The sequence below is a fragment of the Ranitomeya variabilis genome, chromosome 2 (assembly GCF_051348905.1).
Source record: "Ranitomeya variabilis isolate aRanVar5 chromosome 2, aRanVar5.hap1, whole genome shotgun sequence".
Classification (NCBI taxonomy): Eukaryota; Metazoa; Chordata; class Amphibia; order Anura; family Dendrobatidae; genus Ranitomeya; species Ranitomeya variabilis.
In genome coordinates, this window is record NC_135233.1 from 1,001,261,784 (window position 1) to 1,001,286,237 (window position 24,454).

General features: G+C 44.8%; 1 protein-coding gene across 12 annotated transcripts in view; it reads right to left on the reverse strand.

The window, feature by feature from the left end:
• Nucleotides 1-15,724: 15,724 nt before the first annotated feature.
• Nucleotides 15,725-24,454, reverse strand: part of TRIP12 (thyroid hormone receptor interactor 12) — a 146,014-nt gene continuing 137,284 nt past the window's right edge. For all 12 annotated transcript variants that reach the window (XM_077291184.1, XM_077291186.1, XM_077291187.1 and 9 more), the window contains 6 exons: nt 24,129-24,293; nt 21,650-21,814; nt 19,668-19,781; nt 19,285-19,379; nt 19,088-19,191; nt 15,725-17,159 (listed from right to left, as the gene is read on the reverse strand). In XM_077291184.1, the coding sequence (XP_077147299.1) occupies nt 16,963-17,159; nt 19,088-19,191; nt 19,285-19,379; nt 19,668-19,781; nt 21,650-21,814; nt 24,129-24,293 (840 nt within the window). In that variant the 3' untranslated portion in view covers nt 15,725-16,962. The remainder of the gene's footprint in view (nt 17,160-19,087; nt 19,192-19,284; nt 19,380-19,667; nt 19,782-21,649; nt 21,815-24,128; nt 24,294-24,454) is intronic.

Sequence of the window (24,454 nt, forward strand, 5' to 3'; positions counted from 1 at the left end):
CACATCTAGATAAGTTCCTTGGGAGGTCTAGTTTCCAATATGGGGTCACTTGTGGGGGGTTTGTACTGTTTGGGTACATCAGGGGCTCTGCAAATGCAACGTGACAGCTGCTGACCAATCCATTTAAGTCTGCATTCCAAATGGCGCTCCTTCCCTTCCGAGCTCTGTCATGCGCCCAAACAGTGGTTCCCCCCCACATATGGGGTATCAGCGTACTCAGGACAAATTGGACAACAACTTTTGGGGTCTAATTTATCCTGTTACCCTTGTGAAAATACAAAACTGGGGGCTAAAAAATCATTTTTGTGAAAAAGAAAGAATTTTTATTTTCACGGCTTTGCGCTATAAACTTTAGTGAAACACTTGGGGGTTCAAAGTTCTCAAAACACATCTAGATAAGTTCCTTGGGAGGTCTAGTTTCCAATATGGGGTCACTTGTGGGGGGTTTGTACTGTTTGGGTACATCAGGGGCTCTGCAAATGCAACGTGACAGCTGCTGACCAATCCATTTAAGTCTGCATTCCAAATGGCGCTCCTTCCCTTCCGAGCTCTGTCATGCGCCCAAACAGTGGTTCCCCCCCACATATGGGGTATCAGCGTACTCAGGACAAATTGGAAAACAAATTTTGGGGTCCAATTTATTCTGTTACCGTTGTAAAAATACAAAGCTGGGGGCTAAATAATCATTTTTGAGAAAAAAAAAAAATTATTTTCACGGCTCTGCGTTATAATCTGTAGTGAAACACTTGGGGGTTCAAAGCTCTCAAAACACATCTAGATAAGTTCCTTAGGGGGTCTACTTTCCAAAATGGTGTCACTTGTGGGGGGTTTCAATGTTTAGGCACATCAGGGGCTCTCCAAACGCAACATGGCGTCCCATCTCAATTCCAGTCAATTTTGCATTGAAAAGTCAAATGGCGCTCCTTCCCTTCCAAGCTCTGCCATGCGCCCAAACAATGGTTTACACCCACATATGGGGTATCAGCGTACTCAGGACAAATTGCACAACATTTTTTGGGGTCCAATTTCTTCTCTTACCCTTGGGAAAATAAAAAATTGGGGGCGAAAAGATCATTTTTGTGAAAAAATATGATTTTTTATTTTTACGGCTCTGCATTATAAACTTCTGTGAAGCACTTGGTGGGTCAAAGTGCTCACCACACATCTAGATAAGTTCCTTAGGGGGTCTACTTTCCAAAATGGTGTCACTTGTAGGGAGTTTCAATGTTTAGGCATATCAGTGGCTCTCCAAACGCAACATGGCGTCCCATCTCAATTCCAGTCAATTTTGCATTGAAAAGTCAAATGGCGCTCCTTCCCTTCCAAGCTCTGCCATGCGCCCAAACAATGGTTTACACCCACATATGGGGTATCAGCGTACTCAGGACAAATTGCACAACATTTTTTGGGGTCCAATTTCTTCTCTTACCCTTGGGAAAATAAAAAATTGGGGGCGAAAAGATCATTTTTGTGAAAAAAATATGATTTTTTTTTTTACGGCTCTGCATTATAAACTTCTGTGAAGCACTTGGTGGGTCAAAGTGCACACCACACATCAAGATAAGTTCCTTAGGGGGTCTACTTTCCAAAATGGTGTCACTTGTAGGGGGTTTCAGTGTTTAGGCACATCAGGGGCTCTCCAAACGCAACATGGCGTCCCATCTCAATTCCAGTCAATTTTGCATTGAAAAGTCAAATGGCGCTCCTTTCCTTCTGAGCTCTGCCATGCGCCCAAACAGTGGTTTACCCCCACATATGGGGTATCAGCGTACTCAGGACAAATTGTACAACAACTTTGGGGGTCCATTTTCTCCTGTTACCCTTGGTAAAATAAAACAAATTGGAGCTGAAATAAATTTTGTGTGAAAAAAAGTTAAATGTTCATTTTTATTTAAACATTCCAAAAATTCCTGTGAAACACCTGAAGGGTTAATAAACTTCTTGAATGTGGTTTTGAGCACCTTGAGGGGTGCAGTTTTTAGAATGGTGTCACACTTGGGTATTTTCTATCATATAGACCCCTCAAAATGACTTCAAATGAGATGTGGTCCCTAAAAAAAAATGGTGTTGTAAAAATGAGAAATTGCTGGTCAACTTTTAACCCTTATAACTCCGTCACAAAAAAAAATTTTGGTTCCAAAATTGTACTGATGTAAAGTAGACATGTGGGAAATGTTACTTATTAAGTATTTTGCGTGACATATGTCTGTGATTTAAGGGCATAAAAATTCAAAGTTGGAAAATTGCGAAATTGTCAAAATTTTCGCCAAATTTCCATTTTTTTCACAAATAAACGCAAGTTATATCGAATAAATTTTACCACTAACATGAAGTACAATATGTCACGAGAAAACAATGTCAGAATCGCCAAGATCCGTCAAAGCGTTCCAGAGTTATAGCCTCATAAAGGGACAGTGGTCAGAATTGTAAAAATTGGCCCGGTCATTAACGTGCAAACCACCCTTGGGGGTGAAGGGGTTAAAAAAAAATTAACATTTAACTTTTTTTTCACAAAAAATTTACTAAGGGTAGCGTTTGAAATTGGACCCCAAAAGTTGTTGTACAATTTGTCCTGAGTACGCAGATACCCCATATGTGGGGGTAAACCACTGTTTGGGCGCATGGCAGAGCTCGGAAGGGAAGGAGCGCCATTTGACTTTTCAAAGCAAAATTGACTGGAATTGAGATGGGACGCCATGTCGCATTTGGAGAGCTCCTGATGTGCTATAGAAGCTGTCAGCGCTGCAGCTTCTGTGTACTAACCTTACAGACATTCTGCATTGCGCATGACAGGAAGTCTCTCAGCTCTGTAGACACGGATGTCGTCATGACGACATTGGGTCTCCATGGCAGCGATGCACAGGGGCTGTCAGAGCCGACAGCCCCTCTTCCTGCTCCCGAAATGCTGCGATCATGTTTGATCGCAGTGTTTTGGGGATTAAAGTGCCAGGAACTGTGACAATCAGCTGACACCCGCCCCGATCGGCTGCACACCACCCGTATGCACACTACCCGTATGCACGGCCAATCGGCTATGACGTTAGTACGTCCATGGTCAGACGGGCCCAGCCCACATGGACGGGATAGCAAGTCGGATGTCAGAAAGGGGTTAAAGGGTTTTTTTGTTGTTGTTTCGGTTGTTAAAAATTTCAAGAGTCTACTACATTTTCTTTGTTTTTTGTTGTAACAAGACAGTGAACCAAACACTCAAGTAGTTTAACCCCTTAACGACCAATGACATGTAGATCTATCAAAAGTTGCCTCCCCTTTTTGGTGTTAGCTTCGGCGCTAAGCTCACACCTTTCCTGGCACATGGCAGCTGATCTGATCAGCTGTCATGTGCCTCTAACAGCCGCGGATGGAATCGCAATCCACTTGTGGCTGTTAACTACGTAAATGTCGTGGTCAACCTGATGTGCATCTTAGCTCCACCCATCGACGCCCGTCACATGATCGTGGGGCGCTGATGGGTTGGTATGACAACTCAGGTTCTACAGGAGACCACTGTGGTTGTCATTGCCGAAATGCTATCCTTTTGGCCAGTGTTCATAGCAGATGATCATTTTAGCTACATATAGCAGGGATAGAGCCCTGCTCAGTGTAACACAAGCAATCAGATGATCGCAGCTTCTAGACTTCCATGGAGACTGTAGAGGGAGTTAGTGGACAATATTCCGCGCGGCCGACAGAATGGAGACGTATATCCCAGTATGGTATAGTAAGGTGGTGGTTTAGTTCAATGCGTTTTGAAGTATATGACAACTTCTTTAGGAAAAACCTCACTTGCTTTTTGTTTGGCTTTTTTACTAGGTTCACTAAATGCTAAAACTGACCTGCCATTATTATTCTCCAGGTCATTAAGAGTTCATAGACACTAAACAAGTCTAGGTTCTTTTTCATGGTTGTGAAAAAAAATTCCAAACTTTGTTAAAAAAAAAATAAATAAATACTGATCTCGGGTTGGGTGAGGGCTTATTTTTTGGTGTGCCGAGCTGATGTTTTTAATGATACCGTTTTGGTGCAGATACAATCTTTTGATCACCCGTTATTGAATTTTAATGCAATGTCGCGGCGACCCAAAAAACTTAATTCTGCCGTTTTTTACTTTTTTTTTTTCTCGCTACGCCGTTTAACGATCTGTTTTTTTTTTTTTTTTTATTGATAGATTGGGCGATTCAGAAAAGCAGCAATACAGAGTATGTGTATGTTTGATTTTTTTTTTTTATTGCTTTATTTTGAATGGGGCCAAAAGAGGGGGTGATCTAAACTTATATTTTTAAAAACTTTTTTTTTTTACTTTTGGCATGCTTCAATAGTCTCCATGAGAGACTAGAAGCTGCCATAACCTGATCGCCTCTTTATAGCAGAATTACTCACTTGCTATGAGCACCGACCACTGGGTGGCGCTCACAGCAAGCCGACACTGACAACCATAGAGGTCTCAAGAAGACCTCCTGTTGTCACGCCAACACACTGGTGACCCGCTGACAGCAGCATTTAACGGGTTAATAGCCGCGGGTGGATCACGATTCCACCCGCGGCTATTCCGGGCACATGTCAGCTGTTCAAAACAGCTGATATGTGCCGGGAAAGATGTGGGCTCACCGCCGGAGCCCACATCAAAGGGAGGGTGTCCGACATTGACGTAAATGTACACAAGATGTCGGAAAGGGGTTAAATAGAGATATTTTTTTTCTACAGCCACTTGGGGGGCTGCCATTGGTTTGCTTGTGTAAACAACTAGAAAAATCTCCTGTAAAATATATATTTACTAATTTGATACTGTTAAACATGTACACAATCATTAATAAAAATATCCTCTTTAATGCAACAAAGACCACTTACACTATGGGAGATTCTTTAAATAAAACTGTATGTATATTTGAACACTTATTTGGTGGTTGTCTTAAGCTAGATGAACACTGTGCACCTAGGTCCATTACGCGCTTTTCCTGACACACACTGTGCCTGTGCACCTAGGTCCATTACGCGCTTTTCCTGACGCACACTGTGCCTGTGCACCTAGGTCCATTACGCGCTTTTCCTGACGCACACTGTGCCTGTGCACCTTGGTCCATTACGCGCTTTTCCTGACGCACACTGTGCCTGTGCACCTACGTCCATTACGCGCTTTTCCTTATGCACACTGTGCCTGTGCACCTAGGTCCACTACGCGCTTTTCCTGACGCACTGTGCCTGTGCACCTAGGTCCATTACGCGCTTTTCCTGACGCACACTGTGCCTGTGCACCTAGGTCCATTACACGCTTTTCCTGACGCACACTGTGCCTGTGCACTTAGGTCCATTACACGCTTTACCTGACGCACTGTGCCTGTGCACCTAGGTCCATTACACGCTTTTCCTGACGCACACTGTGCCTGTGCACCTAGGTCCATTACACGCTTTTCCTGACGCACAATGCCTGTGCAACTAGGTCCATTACACGCTTTTTCTGACGCACACTGTGCACCTAGGTCCATTACACGCTTTTCCTGACGCACACTGTGCCTGTGCACCTAGGTCCATTACACGCTTTTCCTGACGCACAATGCCTGTGCAACTAGGTCCATTACACGCTTTTCCTGACGCACACTGTTTGTGCACCTAGGTCAATTACACGCTTTCCCTGACGCACACTGCCTGTGCACCTAGGTCCATTACACGCGTTTCCTGACGCACACTGTGCCTGTGCACCTAGGTCCATTACACGCTTTTCCTGACGCACACTGCCTGTGCACCTAGGTCCATTACACGCTTTTCCTGACGCACACTGTGCCTGTGCACCTAGGTCCATTACACTTTTCCTGACGCACACTGTGCCTGTGCACCTAGGTCCATTACACGCTTTTCCTGACGCACACTGTGCCTGTGCACCTAGGTCCATTACACGCTTTTCCTGACGCACAATGCCTGTGCAACTAGGTCCATTACACGCTTTTCCTGACGCACACTGTGCCTGTGCACCTAGGTCCATTACATGCTTTTCCTGACGCACACTGTGCCTGTGCACCTAGGTCCATTACACGCTTTTCCTGACGCACACTGCCTGTGCACCTAGGTCCATTACACGCTTTTCCTGACGCACACTGTGCCTGTGCACCTAGGTCCATTACACGCTTTTCCTGACGCACACTGTGCCTGTGCACCTAGGTCCATTACACACTTTTCCTGACGCACACTGTGCCTGTGCACCTAGGTCCATTACACGCTTTTCCTGACGCACACTGTGCTTGTGCACCTAGGTCCATTACACGCTTTTCCTGACGCACAATGCCTGTGCAACTAGGTCCATTACACGCTTTTCCTGACGCACACTGTTTGTGCACCTAGGTCAATTACACGCTTTCCCTGACGCACACTGTGCCTGTGCACCTAGGTCCATTACACGCTTTTCCTGACGCACACTGTGCCTGTGCACCTAGGTCCATTACACGCTTTTCCTGACGCACACTGTGCCTGTGCACCTAGGTCCATTATGCGCTTTTCCTGACGCACACTGTGCCTGTGCACCTACGTCCATTGCGCGCTTTCCTGACGCACACTGTGCCTGTGCACCTAGGTCCACTACGCGCTTTTCCTGACGCACTGTGCCTGTGCACCTAGGTCCATTACGCGCTTTTCCTGACGCACACTGTGCCTGTGCACCTAGGTCCATTACACGCTTTTCCTGACGCACTGTGCCTGTGCACTTAGGTCCATTACACGCTTTACCTGACGCACTGTGCCTGTGCACCTAGGTCCATTACACGCTTTTCCTGACGCACACTGTGCCTGTGCACCTAGGTCCATTACACGCTTTTCCTGACGCACAATGCCTGTGCAACTAGGTCCATTACACGCTTTTCCTGACGCAGTTTGTGCACCTAGGTCCATTACACGCTTTCCCTGACGCACACTGTGCCTGTGCACCTAGGTCCATTACACGCTTTTCCTGACGCACACTGTGCCTGTGCACCTAGGTCCATTACACTCTTTTCCTGACGCACTCTGTGCCTGTGCACCTAGGTCCATTACACACTTTTCCTGACGCACACTGTGCCTGTGCACCTAGGTCCATTACACGCTTTTCCTGACGCACACTGTGCCTGTGCACCTAGGTCCATTACACGCTTTTCCTGACGCACACTGTGCCTGCGCACCTAGGTCCATTACACGCTTTTCCTGACGCACACTGTGCCTGTGCACCTAGGTCCATTACACGCTTTTCCTGACGCACACTGTGCCTGCGCACCTAGGTCCATTACGCGCTTTTCCTGACGCACACTGTGCACCTAGGTCCATTACGCGCTTTTCCTGACGCACTGTGCCTGTGCACCTAGGTCCATTACGCGCTTTTCCTGACGCACACTGTGCCTGTGCACCTAGATCCATTACACGCTTTTCCTGACGCACAATGCCTGTGCAACTAGGTCCATTACACGCTTTTCCTGACGCACAATGCCTGTGCAACTAGGTCCATTACACGCTTTTCCTGACGCACACTGTTTGTGCACCTAGGTCCATTACACGCTTTCCCTGACGCACACTGTGCCTGTGCACCTAGGTCCATTACACACTTTTCCTGACGCACACTGTGCCTGTGCACCTAGGTCCATTACACACTTTTCCTGACGTACACTGTGCCTGTGCACCTAGGTCCATTACACGCTTTTCCTGACGCACACTGTGCCTGTGCACCTAGGTCCATTACACACTTTTCCTGACGCACACTGTGCCTGTGCACCTAGGTCCATTACACGCTTTTCCTGACGCACACTGTGCCTGTGCACCTAGGTCCATTACACGCTTTTCCTGACGCACAGTGCCTGTGCACCTAGGTCCATTACGCGTTTTTCCTGACGCACACTGTGCACCTAGGTCCATTACGCGCTTTTCCTGACGCACTGTGCCTGTGCACCTAGGTCCATTACGCGCTTTTCCTGACGCACACTGTGCCTGTGCACCTAGGTCCATTACACGCTTTTCCTGACGCACAATGCCTGTGCAACTAGGTCCATTACACGCTTTTCCTGACGCACAATGCCTGTGCAACTAGGTCCATTACACGCTTTTCCTGACGCACACTGTTTGTGCACCTAGGTCCATTACACGCTTTCCCTGACGCACACTGTGCCTGTGCACCTAGGTCCATTACACGCTTTTCCTGACGCACACTGTGCCTGTGCACCTAGGTCCATTACACACTTTTCCTGACGCACACTGTGCCTGTGCACCTAGGTCCATTACACGCTTTTCCTGACGCACACTGTGCCTGTGCACCTAGGTCCATTACACGCTTTTCCTGACGCACACTGTGCCTGTGCACCTAGGTCCATTACGCGCTTTTCCTGACGCACAGTGCCTGTACACCTAGGTCCATTACGCGCTTTTCCTGACGCACCCTGTGCACCTAGGTCCATTACGCGCTTTTCCTGACGCACACTGTGCCTGTGCACCTAGGTCCATTACACGCTTTTCCTGACGCACAATGCCTGTGCAACTAGGTCCATTACACGCTTTTCCTGACGTACACTGTTTGTGCACCTAGGTCCATTACACGCTTTCCCTGACGCACACTGTGCCTGTGCACCTAGGTCCATTACACGCTTTTCCTGACGCACAATGTGCAACTAGGTCCATTACACACTTTTCCTGACGCACACTGTGCCTGTGCACCTAGGTCCATTACACGCTTTTCCTGACGCACAATGCCTGTGCAACTAGGTCCATTACACGCTTTTCCTGACGCACAGTTTGTGCACCTAGGTCCATTACACGATTTTCCTGACGCACACTGTGCCTGTGCACCTAGGTCCATTACACGCTTTTCCTGACGCACAATGCCTGTGCAACTAGGTCCATTACACGCTTTTCCTGACGCACAATGCCTGTGCAACTAGGTCCATTACACGCTTTTCCTGACGCAGTTTGTGCACCTAGGTCCATTACACGCTTTCCCTGACGCACACTGTGCCTGTGCACCTAGGTCCATTACACGCTTTTCCTGACGCACACTGTGCCTGTGCACCTAGGTCCATTACACGCTTTTCCTGACGCACACTGTGCCTGTGCACCTAGGTCCATTACACGCTTTTCCTGACGCACACTGTGCCTGTGCACCTAGGTCCATTACGCGCTTTTCCTGACGCACAGTGCCTGTACACCTAGGTCCATTACGCGCTTTTCCTGACGCACACTGTGCACCTAGGTCCATTACGCGCTTTTCCTGACGCACACTGTGCCTGTGCACCTAGGTCCATTACACGCTTTTCCTGACGCACAATGCCTGTGCAACTAGGTCCATTACACGCTTTTCCTGACGTACACTGTTTGTGCACCTAGGTCCATTACACGCTTTCCCTGACGCACACTGTGCCTGTGCACCTAGGTCCATTACACGCTTTTCCTGACGCACAATGTGCACCTAGGTCCATTACACACTTTTCCTGACGCACACTGTGCCTGTGCACCTAGGTCCATTACACGCTTTTCCTGACGCACAATGCCTGTGCAACTAGGTCCATTACACGCTTTTCCTGACGCACAGTTTGTGCACCTAGGTCCATTACACGATTTTCCTGACGCACACTGTGCCTGTGCACCTAGGTCCATTACACGCTTTTCCTGACGCACAATGCCTGTGCAACTAGGTCCATTACACGCTTTTCCTGACGCACAATGCCTGTGCAACTAGGTCCATTACACGCTTTTCCTGACGCAGTTTGTGCACCTAGGTCCATTACACGATTTTCCTGACGCACACTGTGCCTGTGCACCTAGGTCCATTACACGCTTTTCCTGACGCACAGTTTGTGCACCTAGGTCCATTACACGCTTTCCCTGACGCACACTGTGCCTGTGCACCTAGGTCCATTACACGCTTTTCCTGACGCACAATGTGCACCTAGGTCCATTACACACTTTTCCTGACGCACACTGTGCCTGTGCACCTAGGTCCATTACACGCTTTTCCTGACGCACAATGCCTGTGCAACTAGGTCCATTACACGCTTTTCCTGACGCACAGTTTGTGCACCTAGGTCCATTACACGATTTTCCTGACGCACACTGTGCCTGTGCACCTAGGTCCATTACACGCTTTTCCTGACGCACAATGCCTGTGCAACTAGGTCCATTACACGCTTTTCCTGACGCACAATGCCTGTGCAACTAGGTCCATTACACGCTTTTCCTGACGCAGTTTGTGCACCTAGGTCCATTACGCGCTTTTCCTGACGCACACTGTGCCTGTGCACCTAGGTCCATTACACGCTTTTCCTGACGCACACTGTGCCTGTGCACCTAGGTCCATTACACGCTTTTCTTACTGTAAACTAACATTCACATAGGTTCCCAATTAACAGAAGGAAGCCAAAAGGGGGGTGTTTTGGCAGGTACCCAGGTTATCTGTGTAGATTACAGTAGACTTATGTATAGGAAAGCATTAAGAAGTGTATACCATTTTCTATACAATGGATCTTTGGTGGATAGATGCCTTAGAGCGGGCTCAGCTAACATCTTATCTGAGCATGCTCGGTTGCTAACAGCGTGACGTCAGCGTACTTGAATAATATGTTCGAGTCCCCGCGCCGGCATGTCTCACGGCTGTTCGACAGCCACAACACCTGCCTAGCACACAGGCAATCCCTGCATGTGTTTTGCGGCTATCAATCAGCCATGAGACATGCAGGACTCGCGTATGTGTGATCCCAGCCTAAAGTAAAATCTGTCTCCATCTATAAAAGATTCTTTCAGGTCCATAAGCTAAGTAGCCTAAATAGTCCTGAAAAAATAAACAAGATCTGCCATTTGGCTACTAAGTGCACTGAAAGGACACTCTGGACACCGTCTGAAAGGAACGAGCTCTTCCCCAGCCTTCTGGTGCTGACTGACAGACGCTGTGTAATCACTGTTCTGCGGGCTGCAGCGAGCACTAACCACGTGCAAAAGGAACGAGTGCCATGTGGTAAACTTATGTTTCATTTTGTCTTTTTGCACTGTCGGATTTCGCTTCAAATTCAGGAAGATGGTCACCTAATGTTCAATGATTTGGGAGTATTAGTCCGGTTCACTATGTAATTTCGCCGGAATTTTCTGGAGAGTTTCAAATATGTACATTTTTGGAAAGGCTATGGTATAAGCAATAAGAAAAACAATGTTTCCATTTGCCCCGAGTCCTAAGTGGCCGCCATCTTGGATTTTACAAAATGGCTGATTTACATCGATTTTCGTTAATATCTCAGCTTGTAAGTAACGTAAAACTTAAATTTTGACAGCTAAACATACATTTTGAGTACTAAGAAATGCAGTGGTATCCAAATAAATACTCTATATACGACTACAAATTGTATCGGTTTATATTTGAACAAATTTTCGAACTCGAAAAGCAGAGAGTTAATGTTTTTAACTTTTGAACAACCAGAGTGTCTTTACATATCGCCACCATCACTGTCATCATCAGTTTCATATTTGGTCTGAGTGTCCTCGTCATTCATACACTCGCTGTCACACTGACAAAGATCGGTACAGGATAAGTTATTTTTTCGGCACGAACACCTTGAAGAAGAACAGTCATGTTTGCATTGACAACTAATCATCTCGATTATTGCTTTTGGAGCTGGAAGAACATCTGTCATGGTTGGTTTCAACTGTCCATCCAACCCTTTGTGATAGCCATTCTTCTCGGGATCCAGCTGAGAATCCTGCAAAGCAATGTTAGCTTGTCCCCACACTCTGGCTTGGATATGGACTCTGAGGACATGTTGTTTTAGAGCTCCGAGTGTAGGAGGTAACCTGTCACTTTCTGCCATATGCTTGCAAAATAGATGCCATCGCAGTTCGGGAATATTCTTAATAAAAATGCCTTTTGGAGAGTAAGCAAAACATACGAAGGTAGCAAGAGTTGACAACATAGTTTCGCTCACTTCTTTTTCAGTCGAAAGCATCTGCAGAGAACTGATTACATCTGGTGTTGCGTTCATGTAAGCTTGCAGCCAGATTGCTTTGCCAATTCGAGAGAACCTTCCAGTTGTGTCAGCACCAGTGAATGCATGGAAGGCTGTCAAAGCCTTTGCTCTGTCTGCCCCTATGACTCGCCTTATTGGCTCTATCTCGATCATCCCAGAGACCATTGAAATCGATGTATTCTTCAGCATGAGGTCATAGTTAGCTATGACCAACACCAGTACATCGGTATCAGGGGAGAAGAAAACCATCCTTGCATCCGGTGGGTTTCGTTGTGTTGCCAAGACAGCTTGGTAGATCAACAGTGTGTCTGCTTCTTCGTGATTGTTGTCGTCGAAAACTAAGTTTTTGTTGCTCCTGGTACACCCTGAAGAACAAGTGATGACCAGTTTTTGTGATGAACTGTTGAACTCTAGAGTCTTTGCAGCAAGATAGTTGGTCAGGTCAGCCTTTGTCTTGTCATGTGAAAGGAACCTGTTCATTGGAATATGATTAATGTTTGTTTCATCTCTGACCTGGTACTGAATTGGTGCCTTTCCTTTTCTTCTTTTATCCCTGGTAGCATCCTTGAGAGAATTTTCCCTATACGTATCAAACACAAGGATTATTTCATCGTAATTTTCTGTGAGAGACATAAGCCTGTCATTGAAGCAGTAACTGAGATCTTTGACTGTCACTAGTGTTGCCGGTTTCTTGGCCATCTTTTGCAGAAGAACCATTCCATCTACCAGGGCTATCTTGCGACTTGGAGCATCTGATCTTGTGTCCATCCTATCTTCTGGCTGCAGATCTTTCTGTGGAGTTTCTACTATAACCAACTTGTTAAGGAGACTGATCAGTTTTGATTTGTCATGGCATGGTAACATTGTACCATCTGGAGCAAAAAAGGCTCTTGGGGTCAGAGTGAATTCGTAGTTCCCAATGGCCACTTTCTGGTTTATGTCTCTGTTGGACCTTGCCAAAACCATCATTCTTCCATACAAGTCCTTGGTCTCCTTAAGATCAACAGTCTTGTCTCGGCGTTTTACTGTGGTTTTCTTGTTTGCCGACATGAACATCCTGTTGTTCTCCTTCTTTACTGGTGCCCATAGGCTAACATCCCCATTGATTCGCGCCAACACATAGTCTTCATACAGCTTTTGACCTGTCTCATCTGCATTCAGGATCATTTTTACGTACTCATCAGGGATGTAGGCATGGGTGATTACATTGTGCAACTTGTCACCTACAACAGCAAATGGGTTGCCATGTTTCAAAATTGCTTCCTTAATCTTGTCAATAACATGATGACACTTCTTGACTGCACTTGGCCCAAGATCGTGATGCTCTCTGGTTTTGTCACGTTCTAAATCAAACTGTCTGGTATATTCTTTGACAACTCGGGAGAGTTCAGGTGTGGCCATGAAGAATCTCTGACGAGCATTGGCATTGTTCGAGATGCCGACTATGCCAGCATGGATTTTCATCAGCTTGTTCAGATGCTCGCATGCATGGTCCGCCCCAATGGATACAAATGGGATAGCACTTTTCGTGACTGAAATGTTACCCGCTTTCATTTCTTCCCATGTTTGAGGGTGATTTATTTTAAGGTCATGCATGTCCGTGATATACCTTGGCCACAATCGCTTGTATTTCATCCGGTCAAATGCAAAGAAGAGCTTGCTGAGCTGCTCTCCGGCTTGAAGATGAAGCTCAAGGTCTGCATTCCTGGTTGCAGCAACAAATAAAAGGATTGTTTCCACTCGCTGTAGGTAGTTCATCATTGACTTGAACATTGCATTTTTGGATCTCTGTTTCACCCATGTTTGAAAGACTGTGATTATGTCAGCAGTGGTCAAGGCCTCTAGTAGGGAAGTGCTTGCTTGTTTCACTGACTTACTTTTTGTGTTCTTGTTTTCCTCAGAACAGGCAGCTTCAATTCCCTCTGTTGCCATCAAACACACCTGTTTTAGTTCTGGATTATCAATGAAGAACTCGTCCAGCAACAGTTCATACAGAGCAACATATGTATATGTGTGAGCACGAAGAGCACGCTTGTAATGGGTACATTTCAGTATTTGCCTTGTTGTTGCAGACCCATACACATCACCTTCTATCCATGCATCATCAATACCCGAGTTCTCCGTAGAGGTACCCAGAGCGCGCAGGGCAGCCATTACAACATGTAGCTCTCCCAGTCGTGGAACAACGGTGCGTTTCAGATCAGGTCTTGCATCTAGAAGTTGGACAACCTTCTCATACAGAGCCATATCAAATGAAATAACAGTGGGATGATCTTCACCAACAGTCAACTTCCTCAGTTCACTTGCTTGCATGATCACAGTCAGCAAGGTTGACCACTCGTGTGCTAGCTCTGGTAGCAGTGGTAAGGCTCCAACGTTGGTAAATCGCTTGCTTTCGGACAACAGTGAGTTGTATCCTGACCATCCAGGAATTTTTTATGTTATTTATAAGCTGAGATATTAACGAAAATTGGTTTTACGTCAGCCATTTTGTAAAATCCAATATGGCGGTCACGTGGGACTCGGGGCAAATGGAAACATTGTTTTTCGTATTGCTTATACTATAACCTTTCCAAAAATGTATAGTTTTCAGACTCTCCAAAAAATTCCGGCGAAGGCCTAAATCAATACATAGTGAACCGGGCTATATGTTTTATTTTGGATCCTTTGCATCTCTTTGGAGTTTAAAGCTTTTGAAATGATTGGGCGACTTTTTGTGTTGCACAAATAGGATGAAAAATGTGATTTTCTACTTCACTACTGGATGGAGTGCAACATACTGAAAAGTCTCAAATAATGAATTTTAGAACTTTTAGATCAATTTTAGATGCTAGAACATCTAGATAATAAACCATGCACAATGCCAAAATATATACCAACTATATATATATATACATACATAAACAAAAAAGCCCCCTAAATTAATATGGAAAATAATTTTACTCCAAAAAGGGCACAAAAGCGATGATGAATTGGTCCTGCCGGTCCAATATATGCCATCCACATGTGTCCTTTTGGCTACCAGCACTATGGACCTGTAGATGTATTCTGCTGCCCTTACATAGAACACATTGGACTGACCGTTCTGCTTTAAAACCAGTGCCGATACAATCAAATAAAAATTAAAATAAAAAATGTCCGCCCGCACTAGTTTTTGTTTGAACACAGTCTAGAAGATGGCTGTAGGTGTAAAGATTATTATTAACAATCTGACACTGTTTCGCCAGTGGTACAGAATTAGTGATGAGCAAACTTGCTGAGATAAGGTGTTATCTGAGCATGCTCAGGTGCTAATCATGTGACTTCGGCGTGCTGCAATAATGTTTCGAGTCCCCGCGACAGCAGATCTTGCAGCCGTTAGGCAATCCCTGCATGTGTCGTAGCTGTCGAGCAGCCGTAAGACATGCAAGCCGCGGGAACATGAACTTTTTACACTCTTAGCACCCAAGCATGCTAAGATAACACCTCAGCCCAGAAAGCTCGCTTATCACTAACGGAGAGCAAACTGACAGATGGGAAGTCTATTGGCTAAGGACATTATTGTTAATGTTTTACATTGAGCAAAATCTAGATTTGTGTCTGCTCTATTGTAATCATTAAAGAAAAACAAACAAACAAAAAAAAAGAATCAATCTGAACTTTCATCGGACCGGTGGAGAATGTTTACACCTACGGCCAAGCTGAACAGATGAAACATCATACAGAGGAGGAAAATCTACACAAAGTGTTGGAAACAGATGGAAATGGAACAAAATAAAGTAAAATGAAAACGTGAAGCAAACTTTTTCTCTGTTTTATTTATATTCAGGTAAAAACATGAACCTGATGAAGTAGATTATTGCAGATCTGAGAAATCAGCACATAGAACAGGACATTGAGAACATTTGCTTTCATTGTCAAAACATTTCCAACCCTCCCTCCCGAACTAAACCCAGAAAAAACAAAAAAACAAAACAAAAAAAAAAACAAACTTAAAAAATAAAATATAATAATCTGAAGAAAGAAAATTAAACAGGGCATTAAATTGTATTTTTTTTATATTTTTGTTTTAAAATATACATTAAATTGAAATGCTATGGCTGTATTTGGATAAATACAGGCCAGCCAAGTTTTTTTTTTATTTTTATTTTTTTATTTTATGTTTTACATTTTGAACAAATCAAAAACAAAAAACACCACTTAGTTCTTTATATACTGTGTAAACAGTTTTAAAGTATCCTGGAAAAAGGCCAGTACAAACCATGAAATCTCGGCTTCCTCTTAACGCCCCAAATGTTTGTTTTTTTGGAGCTGATGGGTAAATATCCCTCAGATAGGTGTTACTATATTCAAAAGGCAGGGTAACCTCTTCCACAAAAACTAACAGTGCGGCCGCCTGCCATGAAGCCTGCACTTGCAGAAAACTCAATTGCACATAACAAGTAATCGGGAGGCTGTGTCAAGTGAGAAAAACACTCAACTACATAACTAGATTTGCCAAAGAACAGGCTTTGCGATTCCATGAACCTGTATGCAGAATCTGCTTTCAGATGGAAACAAGCAGTGGAGGGAGTGGACTCGGATTTAGCTCGATGGATACACACAGACTGGGATTTTTAAACTGCACAGCAATATTTATTTTTTTCCAGCTTCAAAAACATCCCCTTTTTTTTCTTCCGTAGACTGGTTCTCTTTAACATCCCTCCTCTTTTAAAGTCACACGGCAAAGCAATTTAAAAACTTCACTCTTGAAATAAAGGATAATTTAAGCAAAAAAAGAAGAAAAAAAAAAAAAAAAAACTTTCTAAACAAACTTATGTCAACTTATTTCAAGCCTGATCAGTTTTATATGTCCAGGAGGTCGTTTAATGGAACTAGTAGGTCTGTATTTTTTTTTATTTATTTTTTTATTGGGTGTCTGTAGTAATCGGTTTCCTCTACAATAAGGCGGAGAATGTCGCCTTGACTCTGGTGACGCGCTTAGAAAAGTAATCATGAGCTATCATCTTAAGCAAGGTCCGTGGTAAGTCCCATCGGATCAGGAGAGGTGGAATGACTGTTGTCCTTCGCGTGCAGCAATTAACAGTTTCTCACGCATAATCTCAATGCTAGAATAGTCTGGCAGCTTAAGGTAGTTGACGCAGGTCATAACGGAGGGCAAGAAATCATCTGGGTTTTCGGTGGATTCAAAAGTCTTGCGGACTATGGTGAGTGGAGGGTTTAAGCTCCGGAAGCCTATAGTAAAGGGAACATACAGAAACATTATATAACCATCCTTAGATCCTGTACATATGAAAATTGGGGCATCCGACAGGATGGAGTTTACCTGGCCCTGTGGCCACTTTATGTGGCAGTCAGTCTTCCCATATTAAAATGCAATTGTGGTCCAATAGCCATTATTTAGATCTGGTTAACTATCAGAGTTCACCAGACAGTAAAGTTGGCAACACACAGTTGTGGCCAAAAAAATGACTGTGTTTAGATTTTGTAATCTAGATTTATTTAGATAATCATGAACTAGTGTTAAATTAAAACTTGTTTCACAAATATCTTGCCATGTAGACAGACTGCTGATTACATAATGGACAAGCAAAACACTCATTTATCAGGTGAAATGGCCTCGTACGCAGGGCAAACGATCAATGTTCTTGGTGGTAAAACATCCTGTGCAAGCAGAATTACCACTGCCAAGAATAATGGCCGCCTATGTGCCCGGAGCAATCCAGTACAGGACAGTCGGCACAATGATTACACGGGCAGACCAATGTTAACAGCTGATTAAAGTAAACGTTTAGCAATCAGCGGACATATCGTAGTGCCGGCTGGTCCATGGTAATGGACTTTTATTCAGATAACGGCAACCAGTTCTTGCCTGGTCAGGGTTTGGAGTTTATCACAATTTGTGTTTTTGCTTCTCCTCCAGCTTTTTGAGGATTGATCACAGGTTCTCAATGGGAATGAGATTGGGGGAGCTTCCTGGATAAATCACTCTTCTTTACAATCATTCTTCCAGATGTCCTAAACAATCGGAGGGTGCTTCATCAGAGATTGCGACTTTACAGGAATTGGGCAGTGGAGGACTGGAGTTCAGTTATTTTCTCTGATGACGCCTCCTTCAGACTGTTTGGGACAACTGGAAGAATGATAGTCTGCAGAAGAAAAGGAAAGCGCTACTACAAGTCCTGTGTCCTGCTCACAGTAAAGCATCCGGAGACCATTCATGTGTGGAGTCGATGTTCATCCATGGAGGGGGCTCACTCACAATTTTGCCTAAGAACACGTATGAGTTAAGAACGGGATCTAAACCTCCTCAAAGGGCAACTTCTCCCAATGATCCAGGAGCAATTTGGTGATAATCAATGCTTTTTTCAGCATGATGGAGACCATGTCACAAAGGGAAGTGTTATAACGGAGTGGCTGGATGAAAGAAACATTGAAATTTTAGGTCCAGGGACAGAAAACTTCACATCTTTTGATCCCAATGAGAACTTGTGGTCAATCCTCAAAAAGCAGGTGGATAAACAAACACGAAAATTGTCACAAACCCCAAGCACTGATTAGACAAGAATTGGCTGTCATCCGTCAGGATTTGGCCCAGAGGCTGACATCCAGCTGCCATGGCAGAAGTTTAGGAAAATATGGGACAACACTATAAATATTGAACCTTTGCATAATCTTGTATTTGTCAAGAAAAATGAAAAACTTATGAAATGCTGATAATTGTACCATAGTACTCATAGAACCAGCCAGTAAGGTCTAAAAGAAAAAGCAGCAATTTATGTGAAAACCAAATTTGGCTGTCAAAGCTTCTGGCCACGGCTGTACATAGCCATAGGAAGATAGCCATGCCTCCCCACCTATACACATGCATGCTCAGCCAAGTGTGCATGTGTTATCAGAGGGGACCTCTACCATCAATTTCTCATGTAGAAACACTAAATCCAATATGAACGATTCCCTCTCGGCTCTCCATCATTTGCTGCTGGACAGATGGTTGTGGGACATCCTCACATACACGTTGTCAGAAATCTGAGGGTGCAGCTGACATTCATGTAGTATGTATGACCACCATAAATGAAGCAAAGCCACAAATAATTAATGCATGTCAGCTACTTAGATTTGTTCTAATACTAAACAATGAAAGCAAAAGCTGACATTCTCACCTCCAACTGGCAGTCTGGGGCTCCCCGTGACAAACTGGAGGAAAAGTCTCTGCTGCTCATGGTCAAAACTGCTGAGGATTTCGAAGAGAAATTTCACAGCTCGACTGCAAGAGAATTAAAAGGACATAAAAGAGTAAGGTCATAATAGTGAAGCAGAACATGCACTAACGTAGCAAAAGCTACTCATATTTGCTGACCTATCATGTGTATATCCGTGGTCAGGCCTACAGCACTCCATCAGAGTCTTCACATCCCAAGGATCGGCCTTGCTGCCACAGAGGAGCTGATCCAGCTATTGGGGAGGCAATGATCACAGTTACTAGATACAGATCAGACGACCCAAGCTGCGTGTAATGAAATGCGTTTCATTGGAATAATTAAGTGACAATATACAGATCAATCACTAAACAGTCATGGATTGCACAGGGACCCCTGGAAATAAGTCACTGTAATTTCATTACTATGTTAAACTAATGTTAAAAACAAAAAACAGCAAAATCACTGAAAATGACGCCAGAACACATTACCATATGCGACAGCAAAATGTGCCAAAAAATTAGAATAAAGAAAAATTACAAACCTCCTCTGGGTAAAAATACTGCAGGTGGTTGAGAGGGAAGACCGATTCAAAGCCGTCTCTAAAGGAGTCAAACTGTCTGGAGACGCCTTCATTCAATGCCCAATAAATTACAAGCTGCAAAAGAGACAAAAAACAGAAAGATGCATGTAATCTTCTGGTTACCATATGCCGAGGATGTCCGCTCCTGCCGTAATTACCTGCCCGTGCCCCAGACAGAACGGCGTATCCCACAGCTAAATGAGAAGCCAGCAGACCACTCCACGCTGTGCTACATCTCCATCACATCTGGCCACAGAGCAGGCAGCGCTCGCTGCACACGTTACTGCCACCAGGGGTGAAAGCAACGGCCATCAATAGGTGCAGGACTCAATTAGCAAACTACCCAAAGTGGGCTCAGCCCCAAACGGTAATCTGCCTGCTTTACAGCTTCATGGTATAATAAAGCCATATCCGGCTGGGGGAGATGGAGGACGTCTGCCGTACCGGGAACACGTCTGCCCATAGTAACAGCAACACGGTCTCATAGGATAACATTACAGTAAGGTTGCCTTCTGTACACAAATGAGTGGGGCAGAACAATCTGCTCTGCAGAAAAATGCCTTCTGCCACCATCACATGCCATCATTAGACTTCCTGACCTCCAGCATTGTTTAAGAAGATGATCTACTTAAAGGGAATCTGTCAGCAAGTTTTTCCCCATCTGAAAGCAGCATAATGTAGAGACAGAGACCCCGATTCCAGAGGTTCTGGAGCTTTGATAACCACCGACAGCCCGACTATCACTAAAGGACTATTAACACTGCGGCCATGTAGTCCTCTATATTCAAGAGCTGTGAATAACCCCACCCCACCACTGTATGAGCTTTCTGGCTATGCACAGTGTACACACAAAGCTGCCAATCAGTGGTGTGGACAAACCGCTCAACATTCAGAGAACTGCTAGATCTGCAGCAAGCAGCCCAGTAAGTGACATCGCTGGAATCAGGGTTTCTGCCTCTACATAATGCTCTGAGATGGGGTAGCAAACACCAGGCGATAGTCCCATTAAAAGCAGTGTTTCCCAAATTTCAGTTGTCACAGGCCTCCAGCAGACGGTGTTCTCAGGGATGGACTTATTTGCAAGGTATCAGTACCAGCCACAGGTTCTCTCACCTGTATAATACTAAGGAAATCCCGAAAACATGATTTGATTCTGGAAGAATACATCAGGAGGAATTCCAATAGTATAGAATTAAGCCACTGTACAGGCATATGCAGCCCAAAACCTGCCATATTTATTGAAAAAATATAGGAGCCCCTGTACAGACTAGTGTAACAGATTATGCCGGTCTAGACAGCAAAAAATAAGTGTATAAACACTTATTGGTCTGATTGAAGCCATTAGAATGTATGGCCTCCTTTGGGGTTTATGGATATGTTAGACATACTCGCTGGGAGCTTTGTGGGTACACAGCAAACACTGTAAATGGCGTCTTAGCTGAACACTAGAATTTGCGCTGTTCGTTAAATGGTGTTGGAAATAATAGATTGATTTCTTGCCAGTAAGGTCAATGTGTGCATCTGACTATAGAAGAGTCTGGAGCAAAGTCACAGTAAGGATTGCAATTTTCCACTATGCATAAAAAATATACCCCCAAATACACCTGGCAAAGAGCTGTTCATACAGGAGCGACTGAACACTGTCTGTGCCGTTATCAGATTCTTCTCCATAATCGATGCCTGGAGACATATATTGTCTGTTCCCGGCAGGAGGTGTTGTAGGATTAGACAATAATGCAGAAATGCTGTACAAGGCCGGACAGACTGGATATGAACTTAGCCAACAGAGATCAGGAGTCAATGGTAGCAAGACCACCAGACACTTATGAGAGTAATGCAATAGGTGCACAGATTAGCAAAAGTTAAATATAGGACTAGTATTTACAATCACGTATTACTTACTTGAGCGTTGATGATATTTCCTCATGGTTCATTTCACTTACCCGTACATATTCGTCCAGATTGTGAATCGTGACAGGCACATCCTTCCCTCCCTTCTTCAGCTCAATATTGGGAAATCCTGGTAGTGTGAAGTCCAGTCCCAGATCCTCTATGGAGCAGCCATTCATATTCAGACTTTCAAGTGCAAATTGCAGACTCTCTTTGGTCTAAGATGAAGCAGAAACAAGAAGGTTACAGGGGTTGTGCAGTTCTAACAATTAAAAGGTGGGCAATCAATATTACATCAGTGGAGACTCAGATGTGACGATCACTGCTTATTCCCCAAATCTAGCTCCCTACACTTGTGTTATATCTGACAGTCGGGAACGCTCGCTATAACTCGCACATGTGCCACCTGGTGGCGATGACTGCAGGGACTTCCACACTATTATTTAGGATCAGCGGTGGGGAATCTTTTTTCTGCAGAGGGCCATTTAGATATTTATCCCATTTTTCGTGGGCAGCAAAAATCACTCTCTAACTTTGCCCACAAAGTCCTGATGCTGGCCCTGATGTCAGGACGTAATGTTTCGTTGTATGTGCTTCAGCGTTCAGTAGTGACTGCTATGTGCATAGGCTCACAGATCAAGAACAAAATGAATGGGCTGGCGGCCATCAAAATACAGCTGGCGGCCCAAGCCCTGCGGTCCCCGGGAAGCTTCCCGTGGGCCGGATAAGATCATTGAGGGCAGTAAATGGCCCATGGGCCCGAGGTTCCCCACCCCTGATTTAGATACAGTACGTGTAGGTTGTGTATAAACCAAGTAGCATACACAAAGCCTAGCCTTATTCAGTTATCTACACTGGGAACATAACTGTCGCTCCTGCCTAAAGTCACAAAACAAAGTGATTCTGCCAGAAGCCCCTACTGTGCCAGTCAGTATAATGGGACAGACCATCACTTTAGACTCCATTGCAGCAGGGTCAGACACAATAGCTCGGTACATTATGGGTGTGTGTCTGCCTACAAAGATGGACACTGCGGGAACAAAGTCTGAAGTGACTTGTCCGCCCGATTATCCTGAATGGCTCAGTCAGGGCTTCCGTCTGGATCACTGTTTTTAGGATCTACACAGAAATCCCAAAGCTTTGCTCAGTGTGGAGAACTGTATAAATGTGAATAGAGGCCTCCCAGATGTCAAAAAGCAGCATGGGTCATCCATAGCGTCTCAGTGTAATAGTACAATACCATTGTATGTAAAACCACATCCTACTACTCTCCTCCATAACTGGGTAGGGCTTATTTAGGGGTCAGGGATTTCTCTTGTATGCAAAAAAACGATCAGTTTCAGATCGGTGACATCAGAGTTGGGCAGAGTCAGTATCAGAGTTTCATCAGTTTTCCTCAGCTAAAAAAAAAAATAAACAAAAACTAGAAAAGGTTTCTCAAGGTTCTCATATCAAACCGTCTGTGAAGAACAAAGGGCACATGGATGACATCAGGAGCGATCCCACCATACATACAAATGTGAGAAGAATCTAGCTGGAAAGTATTTAAAGGTTTTCTATATCTGTAATGGATTCCTTGCCAGCATCATTTGGCTCATAACCATTTTCACGTTTGCAGTAAGTCTGAAGCAGCGATGGATTAAGAAAAAGGTAACTATCTGTAATTCGGCCAATAGGAAGATGTTATAGATAGTGCGAAAGACACAAGGAAGGTGCCAGATTTGCATGTTTAGGAGGGTGTCCTTAAGAAGTGTTTATTTGGCCAATAAATCAAATCAGAACAACAGATTAACCGATTGTTACAAGTTAAGGTACCGTCACATTAAGCGACGCTGCAGCGATAGCGACAGCGATGCAGATCGCTGCAGCGTCGCTGTTTGGTCGCTGGAGAGCTGTCACACAGACCGCTCTCCAGCGACCAACGATGCCGAGGTCCCCGGGTAACCAGGGTAAGCATCGGGTTACTAAGCGCAGGGCCGCGCTTAGTAACCCGATGTTTACCCTGGTTACCAGCGTAAAAGTTAAAAAAACAAACAGCACATACTCACCAGCGCGTCCCCCAGCCTCTGCTTCCTGACACTGACTGAGCTCCGGCCCTAACAGCACAGCGGTGACGTCACCGCTGTGCTTTCACTTTCAGTTTAGGGCCGGCGCTCAGTCAGTGTCAGGAAGCAGAGGCTGGGGGACGCGCTGGTGAGTATGTGCTGTTTGTTTAACTTTTACGCTGGTAACCAGGGTAAACATCGGGTTACTAAGCGCGGCCCTGCGCTTAGTAACCCGATGTTTACCCTGGTTACCAGTGTAAAATATCGCTGGTATGGTTGCTTTTGCTGTCAAACACGGCGATACACGGCGACCTAGCGACCAAATAATGTGCAGACCTTCTAGCAGCGACCAGCAATTTCACAGCGGGATTCTGATCGCTGCTGCGTGTCAAATACAGCGATATCGCTCCCTAGGACGCTGCAACGTCACAGATCGCTGGCGACGTTGCTTAGTGTGACGGTACCTTTAGCGCCTCAAAATAATTACCAGTGCCTTATCCTGTTCCAGTCTTTTCTTCTGCCTCACAATTTCTTCCAGATGATACACAGATTTTGCCACCACTGGGTCAATATTGACCATATCATGTGAAGCCAAGGAGTATTCCTGTCTTAACATCCATTTGTAAAATGGGAGTCCAAGAGGAATGTCCACCTATGGAATAAACACTTGTGGGTTAGATATGCTAATGGGTAACATATGCAGGTAGGCTGCAGACCGCTCAGTAACACACGGTTCTGTGTAATAACTTTATATGGAAAGCCTGAACATGCAGAAATTGTGTTCCTAAACACACAGGCTGCTGACGCAGAAAC